Source organism: Falco peregrinus, chromosome 4 (genome assembly GCF_023634155.1).
Source record: "Falco peregrinus isolate bFalPer1 chromosome 4, bFalPer1.pri, whole genome shotgun sequence".
Classification (NCBI taxonomy): Eukaryota; Metazoa; Chordata; class Aves; order Falconiformes; family Falconidae; genus Falco; species Falco peregrinus.
In genome coordinates this window covers 100,002,577-100,016,185 of record NC_073724.1, presented here as the reverse complement: position 1 = coordinate 100,016,185, position 13,609 = coordinate 100,002,577, and the positions used below count along the sequence as shown (strand labels likewise).

General features: G+C 38.9%; 1 protein-coding gene across 5 annotated transcripts in view; it reads left to right on the top strand.

The window, feature by feature from the left end:
• CDK8 (cyclin dependent kinase 8) overlaps window positions 1-13,609 on the top strand; it is an 83,771-nt gene that overhangs the window by 18,284 nt on the left and 51,878 nt on the right. For 4 of the 5 annotated variants that reach the window (XM_055802037.1, XM_055802036.1, XM_055802035.1 and 1 more), the window contains exon 2: window positions 10,814-10,889. The exons of the other annotated variant lie outside the window; for it this stretch is intronic. In XM_055802037.1, the coding sequence (XP_055658012.1) occupies window positions 10,814-10,889 (76 nt within the window). The remainder of the gene's footprint in view (window positions 1-10,813; window positions 10,890-13,609) is intronic. 5 annotated transcript variants of the gene reach the window in all.

The window sequence follows — 13,609 nt, the reverse complement described above, 5'->3', positions numbered from 1 at the left end:
CCCCTGCACACAGCAACACCTACAAAAATCCACCGCCTGTGGTCACAGAAACCTTAGTTTCTGATTTGATTAGTTGGAGTGCAGGCTCTGGTGGTGTGTAGAGAGCTGGTATGGCAGGGGTGCTGTACTGTTTGCAGGCTCCCAATCCAGCTCTTGCTGATTGTGGACACTTGTTCAACTACATTTGTTCTTAATCTTCCATGATAGTTCTTCCATACATATGTTCTTCCATGCATTTTTGATTCACATTTTTCTTGTGTATTTCAGGTTTGAAGTTAGAGAAGAAGTAGTTAAAGCTTATTACTGTAGAAATGTGGAAGCAGTCTGAAATTTCCCCTTTGGGAGTGAGCACTTAGTGCATGAAGCTGTAAAGCTCACACTGATGCTGGCAACTGCATTAGAATAGGTGTGAGATGCTGCTTCTGGTGGCGCACACATATGCTGGAAGTAGCACTGCTTTGTGAATTGCATTTATTCTTCTCTGCACATTAGCCGGTGTGAACTGTGCCTTATTCTCTTGGCCTTTTCCTGGAAAGGCTTTACAGGTAGCTTTGTAGAGGAGAGAAGAATGGCTGTGAAATACTCTCTTCAGCTGAAATCTTTGACAAAATAGCTCAGACTCCCAACTTTTCTGACTGGGTTGCATTATTCATGATCCTTTCTCTTTTATTCATACATATGAAGCTTTCATGACAGAATCTGTGTGTTTATCCGATTTTTGGCCATTTCTTCTGTGAAAGGAACAAGCTTGAAGCTGTGATGGGATGAACTTTAAGCTGATTGTAAATGCATTTAAATACTCTGGACTCGAATAAATCTGAACTTTTAAAAACAGTTGTGCTTTAGTCATGTATAGCAGGCAGTTTACAATAGAGAAGATAACATTAACCTATTTTCTGTAGGTTTAATGCATGTTATAGGACTACCTCGTTTTTCAAAATGTTTGTACGTTCAGTCAAATGAAGCAGTATTTCAAGCTAATGTTTTATTTTCTGGTCTTGCTTCATCCAACTTGTTTTAGCTACTGTAACTGAAATGTGGGATTTGTTTTGTGAGCAAAACACAAGTGCCTCTTGGAAAATTTAGTATTTTTAAAATAATCTCATTTTGGAAATTATATATGTAATGTATAGAGTATCAGTAAAAGTGGAGTAACTTTTAAGTGACCCTCAAACAGCTACAAATGAAGGACATAATTCTAGTTTATAGTCTTTCCATATTTTGGAAAACTCTATTTTAGCTATGGTGAATTTTTCCAGTGAACAGAATTATTTCTGCAGTCAGTGTAGCAACTACTTGTAGCTTTCTGGCAAAGGTGAGCGTACTGCATCAAGCTGATGTGGAAAAAAAGTACTAGTTAGAAGACAGACTAACTTCATCCTGAATGTGAACAGAAGCTGCTGTGCTTCTGCTGTGTCTACTGTCTTGCCTTTAGATAACTCCAGTGCTCATCTGACCATTCAGCAGGCCACTTCAACTCATTTTGGCAGAAAGCATACCAAACAAAAAGTTGGAAATACTTCTCCACTCCCTGAATAAGCTCATCTCCATCTGAAAATGAGTGCCTGGGCTCTAGCGCCAGGTAGTGTGTGGCAGGGTGAAGATGTGGTTCTTTCAACAGCAAACCATTGACTCAAAGTAAGCTATTGTGCAAAAGTTCACTGCTAGTTTTTAGTCCTTTCTATCAACATAGTTGTAAAATGTTTAAATGTATGAAACCAGGCAGACTTTTTATAAATGGAATTACAAAAAGATGAAGTGGTTATCAGTGCATCACTGTTAGCTGAGATTTTTTTTTTTTTAGGAGAATGATTTATAATATTTTGCTCTTTCTTTTTATGTTTACCTGAAGGTACAGGGTCAGTGATCAGACTTACTGCGTGTACCAATTGGTTGGACAAAAGCTTTGACCTAAAATGTGCCTTCTGGGAAGTCAGGTGTTTATAATGCAATTTCTCAGCCATTGTACCAAGTTGTTAGTGCCATTTTTTTCCCTTATACAACTTATTTTCTGCTAATGCACATCATCTTTACTATTTGGCTGTTACCCTCTCCATCACAGAACTGTTAGATCGTATTCTGCACAGCTATACCTGTCCAGATTTGTACATTTAAATGTATGCAGTGATAACCACTGAGTTGCATATATTTGAATGTTTTAAAATTTGAACCTTTTTTCAGTCTCAGCTAGTTGAATTGTGACTATAAACCTGAGTAAGCTTAATACTTTGGTGCATTCTTCAATTATAAGTGCTGTATATTTCGGATCTGCTTGTTGATGTTTAACCGTGTTAGGCAGCTCAGCCCCGTGCTGCTGCTGGCTCCCTGCAGTGGGATGGGAGAGAGAATCGGAAGGCTAATAGTGCAAAAACACATGGGCTGAGATAGAGAGTTTAATAGGTAAAGCAAAAGCTGCACACACAAGCTAAGCAGAATAAAGAATTCATTCACTACTCATTGGCAAGCAGATGTTCAGCCATCTCCAGGAAAGCAGGGCTCCATCACATGTAATGGTTACTTGAGAAGACAAACGCCGTCACACCAAATGCCCACCCTTCTTCCTTCTCCTTGCAGCTGTTGTTGCTGAGGACATACTATGGTAGGGGATGTCCCTGGGTCAGTTGGGGTCAACTCTCCCAGCTGTGTCTCCTCCCAACTTCTTGTGCCCCTCAGCCTGCTCACTGGTGGGGCAGTCTGAGGAGCAGAGAAGACTTGGGCACTGTGTAAGCACTGCTGAGCTGTAACTAGAACATGGGTGTGTTATTAGCGTGGTTTTGGTCACAAACCTGAAACTTAGCCCCATAGGAGCTACTGTGAAGAAAATGAACTGTCCCAGCCAACACCTATACAGTGCTTTAATGTCCTCCTCTAAAATACACTGATGTTGTCAGGGTGCAATGGTCTTTGGGGACATAAGTCAATTTCCTTTAGGGATGGAAGGGTTTTGGAAGGTTTCTGTGGTTTTCTGTGTGTAAGTATAAAGCACATTGGATTTCAATGGCTTTCACGTAGATTCCAGTAGGTAGAATAAATTTACATTTATGTGGCATCCATACAAATTATTTGCAGGCTATACTAAGATCTGTAGCTTCAGCTACCAGTGTTTATACTATTATGGAAAAATACAATTCTAAAGGCTTTTTCTTTTTCACAAAAATGTAACATTTGAATTTCGAATGTATCAGTGCATTGCTTTAGTTTTACAGCGAGCCATAGAATGGTTTCCTTAGAAAGTTACCATTGCACACGTTGCAAATACTAGAACACACTCTAAATATTGCATAATAAATACTACTATTCCAATAAGAGCTGAAATTCAACGTTGTATCCTTGAACTAATCTAAATTGCATTGAAAATGAAAAGTTTTAAATTTCTATAGTAAATGGTCCTCAAATTTATGTATGCATCCAGACTTGCCCTGTTTCTTTTCTAGTGAAGTTTTGGAAATTTTGTCAGACTTGGAAAACAGTATTATGAATTAGTTGTGTGTGTTGGAAATATGTAACGAATGTACTAGACATCTGTGAAATTCCTTACAGTCTCAGATAAGTCATAAACGATGTACTTTATTTTACAATCCCATGTAGAGTACTGAAGGTTGGAATGATTTTCTAGAAGGCACCTGGTTCAACCTTCTACTCAAAGCAGGATGGACTTTGAAATTGCCTCACGGTGCTCAGGTTCCTACCCAGCTGAGTTTTAAGTGTCTCTGAGCATGGAGAAGTCAAGTCAAATCTTTTCTACTTTTTGAGTATCCCTGTGTGGGTTTGGTTTTTTTTTCTTTTGTGCTGTCTGACTGGAACTTCTCTTCTTGCCACTTGTGACTGCTGCCTCTCATCAGTTTGCTGGGCACCTCTAAGAAGAGTCTGATTCCTTCCCTGTAACCTCCCCTTAGCTAACTGGAGGCAGTGATAGGATCCATCGTTAGCCTTCTCTGAAGGCTGAACAAACCTGTCTCTCAGCCTGTCCTTGTGGGTCACGTACTGCAGATCCCTGCTGCGCTGCTGGACTTGCTCACTATGTCAGTGTCTCTCTTGTACGGGAAAGCCTAAAACTGACTGTGGAACTCCTAGGTGTAGTTTCATAGTGCTGAGTAGGGGAATAATGACTTCTTCCCATCTGTTGGGTACACTCTTGCTAATACAGCCAGGATTTGGCTGGCTGCCTTTGCCACAGGGGCACATTGCTGTCATGTTCAGCTTGTCCACCAGGACCCCCAGGTCTTTCTCTGTGAAGCTGCTTTTGATGCACTTGGCAGTGTGTCCAGTTGCATAGAGTTATTCCAAATTAGAGACCGGTCTTTGCACTTGTCTTTGAACTTTATGAGGTTCTTGTCTGCCCGTTTTTCCTGTCAGTTGAAGCCTGTCCAGTTGGTGGCTCAGTTCCTTGGTGCATCAATCATTGTCCCCAGTTTAGCATCCACTGTGGATTTGCTGAGGATGCCTTCCATCCTGTTGTCCCTTTGCTAATGGAAATGTTCTGTTAGCCCCAGTATCTGCTCCTGAGGGCTGCACCAGTAACTGGCATCCTGTTGGATTTGTACCACTGATTACAACCAATTAAGCCTGGCAGTCCAATTGATTTTTCATCTGTTGCGTAGTTCAGCTGTCCAGGCTTTCTAATTTGGGTATATTATGAGATCATGTCACAAGCTTTGCTGAAGTAACATCCAGTGACTTTGCATTGTCTTCTCATTGTATAGGACAGTCAGGTTGATAAGGCACAAGTCATCCTTGGAAGATCTTTGGCAGCTGTTCCCAGTCATTTCTTTTTCTTCATGGGCTTGAAAGTATCTTCCCAGGAGGGTTTGGTCCGTAACCTTTCCAAGGACTGAGGTTAGGCTGATCGGACTGTTATATCATTGAGCATTTTTGCCCTTCTCAAAGAGGGTCCTGATTATTTGCCCTTTTCTGACTGTCAGGAATCTGCCATGTTCACCATGACCTTTTGCAGATGATAGAGTGGCTTTGCAATGACATCTGCCAGCTCTGTTAAGCACTTGAATGCAGCCCACCTGGCTCCATGGACTTGTGTGTCCCTCCAGTTTGTTGAAGGTGTGCCTAATTTGGTTTTCCTCTAGTTCCTTTCAGCAGGACTGTGTCGCTAGCCTTGGGAACATGGTAGCTATGTGGGTGGACGGTGATGTGAAAACTAGTGCTATGAAGGCATCGAGAGCCTCAGTTCCTTTTGTGTCTGTTGTCAGTTGGTTCTCCACACCCATTTTCTGGGTTGGTAGTTAATAGGTAAAAAATGCAAAAATAAATCCTGGTATAAATACCTTATTCTGTCAAGACTGTTTGGTGCCATGAATGTGGTGTTGGAAGAGGAGACAGAGGTAATTCTGTTCTTCTTGAATGGGTAGCGCTCTGCCCTCATTTTGCTGCACTTTCTAGAAAACGATGTATTGTTTTGTTGTGTGTTTAAGTGTTCACTGTGCATACAGCGTTGGCATTTACTGTAGATGTATTAATTCTTTCAGCTTCAAAAATGGCATTTGTGTATTCGTATGCTTCCCAAGAAGTGAATTTCTACTTCTTCCAATAGATTTCTCTGGATGTCATATGTGACTAGGATGATTTTCATTTATTTAAAAAAAAACCCAAAGAATTAACACTGCAGTGACTTGGGGGAGGAGGCAGGGGGTGATGCCGCAAAGTGAAAATGTCAAGTCTCTTAAACGTTATAATTAGCTGTCAAAAGTGTTTTATTTTCATATTCTAACCTATAGTTGTGTGTCTGGTGAAGTTCTTCCTTCCATCTCATCTACATGTGGAGTATGTCCATGTATTTGTTGTGTTAAATTTCAGGAAAACACATATGGGAGGAGGGACAAAGAAAACTGGAATGCCACAGTTTAACTCCATGCTGTCTTTATCTTAATTTGTAGTTTAAATCTTTGCTGTTGAACACTATTCTGTTACTGTAAGTAAACTACAATGAAACCTCTGATTCATCTATTTCCTTGCTTGATGTTTGGGTAGGTAATAAGGATTTAGTATTTTTTGTCTTAGCTGGTTCCCTAGCATCCTGTACATATTTTGCTGTTAATAGTGAAGATGGGCTACTGTGTGTATGGTTTAAGGTTTGGAGTTAGTGTTGATCTAGGTGAGTTGTTCAAAGCTAAGGTGCTCTACAGCACAAATGAGTTTTCAGCTAGTAAAATCAAAATGCTGTATTTAATGCATTCGGAGAACTTTGAGTTAGTTCTGCTAAGGCTCAATCACTCTAGCAATAGTGGCAGTTGGGCTTACTCAGGATGTATTACTTTGCTACTGATGCTAATGGAATTCTCAGGGGTAGAATTAAAAAAAAAAAGAAACAACAACAAAACACCACACCTATGTGTTTTATTAGTAGGCTTATCTTTTAATTGTCAGGATTTTTGTGTTCTTTAGGGAATAAGAACCATAAACAATTAACAGATTCCTTAGTTTTCTGTAGAAGAGATACTGCATTTACAGGAACCCTGTGGTATTTGTAAGATTGTAAAGCTTCTTCCCCTCAGATGTTTAACTGCAGTCAAGTTTTATGTTTCCTTGTTTATAAAGACAAAACTGTTCCTAAATTGTGACTAGTTAATTTTGAATTTGAGATTTCTTTTGAGTTGTAATGTAAATTTAGAATTATTATCACTGATTTTAAGGCTTTGGTACTTTATTCTGCTATTTTTTATTACTCAAATTTTAAATTTATCTAGTGATCTGAATAATGAATGTAGTTTTGTAGAAATCTATTGACACAAAACTAAAAGTATTGTATGTGAGACGAAATAACAGTATAAATTATTTTTTAAACTGCCTTTTATATAATTAATTTCTTTTTCCTCCATGTGTATGATATTTTCTCCCGCTTGCTGAACATATTTATGCTTAAAGTATGCTTCTAAATAAAGGGTAGAAATACCAGGCATATTAATCCTAAAGCTTTCCAATGTGCACACATTCAACAGGCATCTGTTCCTACTGCTTTTGATTTACTCTTTTAAAGATGGCATTTTTGCTTTTAGTTTATTACAGCTGGAGGTACAAAACTAGGTAGTTACGGTCTTCTATGGTGATTTTTGCAGGTATATTTATTTGTTCTTGTCGTTAAAGTCCACTGGAAGTGATGTTGCAGCTGCTTTTTTTTTTGTGTTGTTAGTGTTGTCCCTCTGAAGAAATGACTTTTTTTTACACAAGGTTATGTAGTTTGTGTGTGACTACAGTAAACATTGCAATTTCCAGTAGCTATGTCCAAATAGAGTTTTCTTACTCTTCTTGCTTTCACAGCTGCCTGTTACTAGTGGGGAGCATTCCTGTGTTGCAGATGCCAGCCTACTGAAGGGCAAGGAAGTATGGATGTATTGAAGTGAAAAGAAGTTTGCAGATTGACCAGTTTTTCTATACCTGCTGGTAGATGGAGGAGCTGCTCAAGTTACTTAACATTCCCATGCAGCAGAGAAAGTGGACAGGTTTTCCTGAAAGGACCTCTGTTAGAAGGAAGAAATTTAGTTGAATTATGCTTTGAGTCTTACTGTGTCCTTAAAATGCAAGGTGTTAAGTGGCCCATCTTGTTACTTACAGCTAACTGTGGAAGATACTTATGAACAAGGTTCGTTCCCCCCCCTTTTTTTTTTCTTATTGTTTGCTTTTTCCTGTCTTGTCATTGAACATCTCTTTATTTTCAGAGAAGAAAATTGCCCGTATCAAAAACCGTGGGGGACCTGTTTGGGCTGTTGATTCCAAACAGACTATTGGCGAAATTATTTTTGGAAGTTGTGTAAGATAAGCTTGGTCACTCTGGCCTTTCTTTTGGCTTTGTCACACTTCTGTAAACTCTCATTGATCCCTTAAAAAACTATTGTCCCATTTCCCTTGGCTCTCAAGGAGTTACACTAAGTCTTACAAAGAAAATTTTGCTTGGCTGAAAGGTGGCAGTAGGATTTTCCTGCTTCTGTTAATGGAAAAGCTGGCACTTATGGTTTAACGGGTAACCATGGCGTGTTACCAGCCTCAGGGTAGAACAGATTGTTAGAGAGGGTTAGGAGTTGGTTTATTATGTTGTATCTCAACTGTGCATGTACAATTCAGAGAATTTAAGTCTTGAAAGTCTCCAGGGTTCTCAAGGTTCTAGAGGAGAGTGTAGTGTGATGCTAAAACTGAGCTTTATCACTAAGTTGTAATTTCTTTTCTGTCTTTTTACCATGCTTATATTTCTTCTAAACTGCTTGGGTAGGTTGAGGACAGGGCACAGAGGCCACTTGCTTGTTCCTGCCTGCAGCACCTGGTCAGAGCAAACAAATGAGGGTTAATTCCCCACAGCTCTGTCAGAGCAGAGCAATATTTGGCACAGGATCTCTGGATCTCAACTCTTTAACTGCCTTTTAATGTGAGAAAATTAATGTTCAGAGACTTCTGATTTCATCCACTGGTTTGAGGATACCAAGCAGTATGTTTTTGAACCACCCTGTTAAATTTCAGCATTAAAACAAGGATTGTAAAAGAGTTAACATAAACAACTGAAAGTGTGTTCTTCCAGTTTTGTTCTAGGAAGCAGCTGAAGTATATATTTATTTTTTTAATTTCCAGAGAAAGTGTGCCATCTGGTATGGAAAATTTTAGTCCAGGCTGAATTTGGCAAACATTTGACCAATTATAAATAGTTGTACAATCTTAAATATAAGGCAGGCTTCCTTGTACACGGTGCTACATAACAGGAACAATTGTATGGTAGCACTTGTTATACTGAGTTCTCCTTCAAATACTTTGAAGTTTAAGCAGATAAGCAGCAGGGCAACAAGAATAACCTTTAGTGTGACCTGGTTTGCTCCATATTCTGTCAGTGGTAATGTGTGTAACGGTAGCACTTGTCATGAAATAGGGATTTCTCCCACCACCTCAAAAATGAAGTGGATGAGCACACAGTGCAATGGGAATAACCTCTAGTCCAATCCATTTTGCTTTATATTTGTATTCAGTAACAGCTGCGAGCCATTGCCAGCTAAGGCAGATAGAGGGTAAAGTGATTTTTAGCTGAGAAAATTTCTCTGTATCTTTTTCCATCAGCAGCATAGGAGACCTCTGTACCGGAAAGCAAATTGGGGTTATGTTCAGTAGCTGCTCATGGAGTGTTCTGTAACTCTCCCATCCACTATAAATTTGTGTAATTTGGTTTAAAATCTGTTTATACTTTTGATCCCTATAATAGTCTGTCATGAACTGTGCAGTTTAATTATGTTCTTAATACCATAATGGTTTGTTTTCAGGCTTCATGCAACTTGTTTTCCTCAAAGGTGAGAAATAGGGAATTGTTCCCTCCTCGCACCTTGTTTTGGCCATGTAGGAGTTTGTGCTTAGCATTGGCTTTTTCTCTTCCAGGCTGGGAGGTTTTAGGGTTTTATTATATGGAAGCTTTTTAATGCCTTCTATTGTTGTCCTTCCTAATTCTTCTTTTTCTTTCTTTTTTTTTTTTCTTTCTTTTTCTGGTTGTGTCAGATCCCGTATCTTTTCCCCTTTTATCTTGCTGAATCCATGTAATTGCCCTCTTACTGAAATCTGCTCTTGCCCACTTGCCATTTAGTTCTTCCTCATTAACCGTGTTCAGATTTGGTCCATTAATTTCCCCCTTTTCCTCTCATCTCCATTTTGAAAGGTTATTGTTAACAGTGGGTAGTCTTTGAACCCCATGAAAAATCTCTTGGACAGGACCTGATAATTGGAGGGATTAAGTAGGTAGTGATGAATATGGGAAAGTGTGTGCTTCAGGTAGGAATACAGCAATTCAAAGCCTTGCAAAAATTTAGTGAGAGCTGGAAGAAACAAGTGCATATGTTTTAAATGATCAACTACAGTTTTGTTTTATTTGCCTTTAGGATGTTTGGGTTGCTTTTTTTTCAGGGTGGCTCTTCACAGCTGTGAAAGATGGATTCATTAAAAGTTAATAAGGATTCTTAAGTAACTTGGAGATTTGGGGCTACACAAGTGCTTCAGATACTGAAGGCAATACTGTTAAGTGCCATGTTCCCCAGGAGTGGATGCCAAGCCTGCAAGGGGGAAGGACAAGCACTCCATCTCTTAAAAGTTTGAACTTTTTGAGGCTGAGGATGGGCAAGAGTTCAATGTCGTCTTTTGCTGCAGTGTGTCTCTTCTCCATTTTGCTTTGGTAGCTGGAGTTACCAATAGGCTTGCATTTTAAATAAATTACTGTAAGGTACATACTGGTTGAGGTGCAAGGGGGTGTTGTTGTTTTTAAGTATTATACATATTTAAAGCTCAACAAACATTCCTCTGGATTCTTCAGATTGTGTGGATCACTTGAGGTTTTTTCATTAATCTTAGTAGATTTTTTTAGTTTAGTAGGAACAAAACTTTAGGGCACTATTTCTGACCTAGAGGAAAGAAAAGATGTTGCTGTGATGTTGCTTCTGGGGCTACTCAAGAATCCATTAAAATATGGGCAAGACTTACTGTGTCCCAGATTAATAGTTTACGGGAGATATAGTCCTAGCTACACGTATGTCTAGTACGTACTAAATGTTTGCTTTGTTTGCTTCTTAATAAGAGAAGGAAGGAATGGAAGAAATGTCAATCATTGCTTTTAATTTTTTTATTTTTTTTAAAATCCCTGTTTATGTAGCAAGGAGACATTTTGGCTCTGTCAAGGTGCTGTGGTTAGCTTACGGTTGAGCTGGGTATCCAGGCCTTAAGCTAATAAGGAATCAAAATAAGTTGCAGAATTTGTATGTATTAGAAACTGTCTTCTGAGTGGTGGTGAAGAGCTCACTTTGAATTCATGGTGCAACATTTGAAAAAAATTTCTGTTCTTCTTTCACAGGAAAGATGATAAAGATTACGCTTTAAAGCAAATAGAAGGTACTGGAATTTCTATGTCTGCATGCAGAGAAATAGCAGTAAGTAACATTAGTTCTTTGTACTAATGAACAGACTTAAAAGTATTGTTTTGAGTGCATGCTGGGTTTTGTTTGCTGAATTGTTATTCTACTGTGGGTGCTATATTTTTATCATGGAGTTGTAATGTAAGTACAAGTATCATGGAAGATTTTGCTCACCTGTTAGGTTTGCTGCTAAAAATGACAGTGTCTTTAAGTTACAATTTGGTGCCTGCTTCTGGGCAGATTAAATGCAGCAGTTTAAAAACATGATTAGAGTCAGTGGCTTAAATTACGTATTTGATCTGACTTTTGCATTAGTACTTCAGTTACTTTCTGAAAGAGATTAGTTCTGGCTGGCTCATAATGATTAAAACATGTTCACTTCTATTAAAGTGAAGACTTCAAACTAAACTGGCATTGTTGTTGCCTCAGAGGCTGTAATACACCCATTAATATTATTCAAACATTTTCTTAAGTTATTGAGGTTTATGTTTGTAAATTCCGTGTTGTTAGAAACTGGTGAATAATGTGGTCTAGTTACAGTTTGTGACAAGCCTGCAAAGAAATACTGGTAAAACTGGTTTTCCGAAGTTTAACAGTTATATGTTCTTATACTGTTGCTTGGGTTTATTATTCTTGAAATGTTTCAACTGAAATTACTTACTAAAAGGAAATGCATGTAACTTGGGGGGTGTGGGGTGTGTGGGAAGCAAATAGTTTATTTTCAGTCCATATTCCTCAAGAATGTAGAACTACACCTGCCTAACTTAATTTTTATTGATTGAGTACCAGGCTTCCCTAATTTGTCAACTTCCAGTTGGCTTAGTAATTTCAAACATATTATGCCTTGAACTGAGTTGAAAAAAATAAAATGCAAAGAATATTCATCAGGAGAAGCTCTTCCTGTCTGTTGATGAAAGGTGGGCCTCCCTGCTGTCGTACACATCCACTCTGAACTCAAGGAGCTGAAGACAGGGTCTTAAATTTTGCTTATGTCTACCATTTTGGCAGAAGTTTTCCAAATACTGTGTGACTCCTTCAGGCTGAATGGTTTTGGGAAGTGTCAGTTACCATTTCAGAGGCATTCGGGAAATTTTTTTGTTTGTCTTCTTGCAGTGATCGAGTTTTGAAGAGTTTATTCTGATTCAGTTTGGCAGGAGAAGCTTGGCTGGTATCTCTGCTCTGGATATGACCCTAGCTCAATTTCTGTCTGTTAAAAGAGGATCGGTAATTTGGCTGGCAGTTGGGAAGGATTTGCCTCATTGCATGGCTTGGGGCATGTTGTGTAGTCATTCCTCTTGGTCAGAAGGGTCCCTGGTAGTAATGGAAGAGGAGCAAGAAGCAGGAAGGCATTCTCCTTACTCTGAGCGAAGTGTGCCCTTTGAAGAGAACAGCAGTACAATGCAGGACCCATATGGGGCAGGGTTAGTGGGGGAAGGAGGGGAACATACTGAAGATAACCAAAGATGCCAAGAAAACGGGCATCCAGAGCAAAGAAGGGAGCAGAGCCCAAAACCAGGCATAGGTGTAGAAAGAGTAACCTGAAGCAGCATTTCTTGAGCTGTTGTTGGCTTTGCTTCCAGTTATGCTTCCAGGCTTGCAACTGCTGACACTGTTGTTGAATTTTCCTGCAGTTGAGTTAATAAGTCACCATGGACTTCTGGGTTTGAGTCTCTCTGCCTTGCTATTCTTTTATTGTTGCTGTTTGGAGTTAACAGGATATTTTTTCCACTAAATGTGTGGTTCATTTTAATTCTATTAAATAGAATCCACCCTGTTGCCCCCCGACCCCCACCTCCCATCAGTTAATACTGGAAAAGGAAAAAAGGAACCTCATATGGAGATGGATGAGATTGAGGATAATATCCATACTGTTTATATTGCTTATGTGTGCAGTCTATATATGAAAATGCTGCTGAGTTAATCGCAGTGTTGTACCTTAAAATTTCATCTGTTCATCTAGTTAATAAAATTAGTTGTTGTCATACTTCAGGTGAAGGCTGAATGCTGTATTTTGTTACAGTGTGTTCTTGACTACCTCAATTAATGCATTTTACAAGCCTGGTGGTATTAAGAGGAACTAGGATGACTTGGTTTACATATGAGATCTATCCATTTCAGCTTATCGGGAGAGCTGTAGCTTGTATATTTAACTATATGGGAAGAGTGCAATTTGATCTAAGTCCTAGTGAAACTCCACCTTATTTTTACAACTCTAAATGGCTTTTGTCATGTTTATGATGACTAACTTCAGTTTTGGACTACTGAGTAACTTATATGTTTTAAAATGTCCATAGTCTTACTCTTCTAAGATGTCTATCTGATGCAGACACCTGAGCTGAAGAACATTGTTGTATCTTGATAAAAATAAAATAAATATCAAAATACATCAGTTATAGGGAAAGGCTTGAACTAGGTGAGAGACCTGAGCTGAAACAGTTGACTCTGTTATGGAATGAGCTCAGCCTGTATGTGTATGCGAAAGACTTCCTATGTTTGTGTTCCCTGCAGCATGAGAGCTCAGACATGATGCTCAAGAACCTAGCTAGTCTCTCACACCATTGAAATAAGAGGGTTTTTTCAATAATTGAATGTAAACCATTTCTTTAACTGGCAGAATTAACAGTTACTGTGGTAATCATGCTAATTGAATCAGTGTCTTTAATATCAGGATAGTTGTAATGTTATATTTTTCTTTGCTCATTCATCCGCCATGGTAAGCATTTATGAATCCTGCC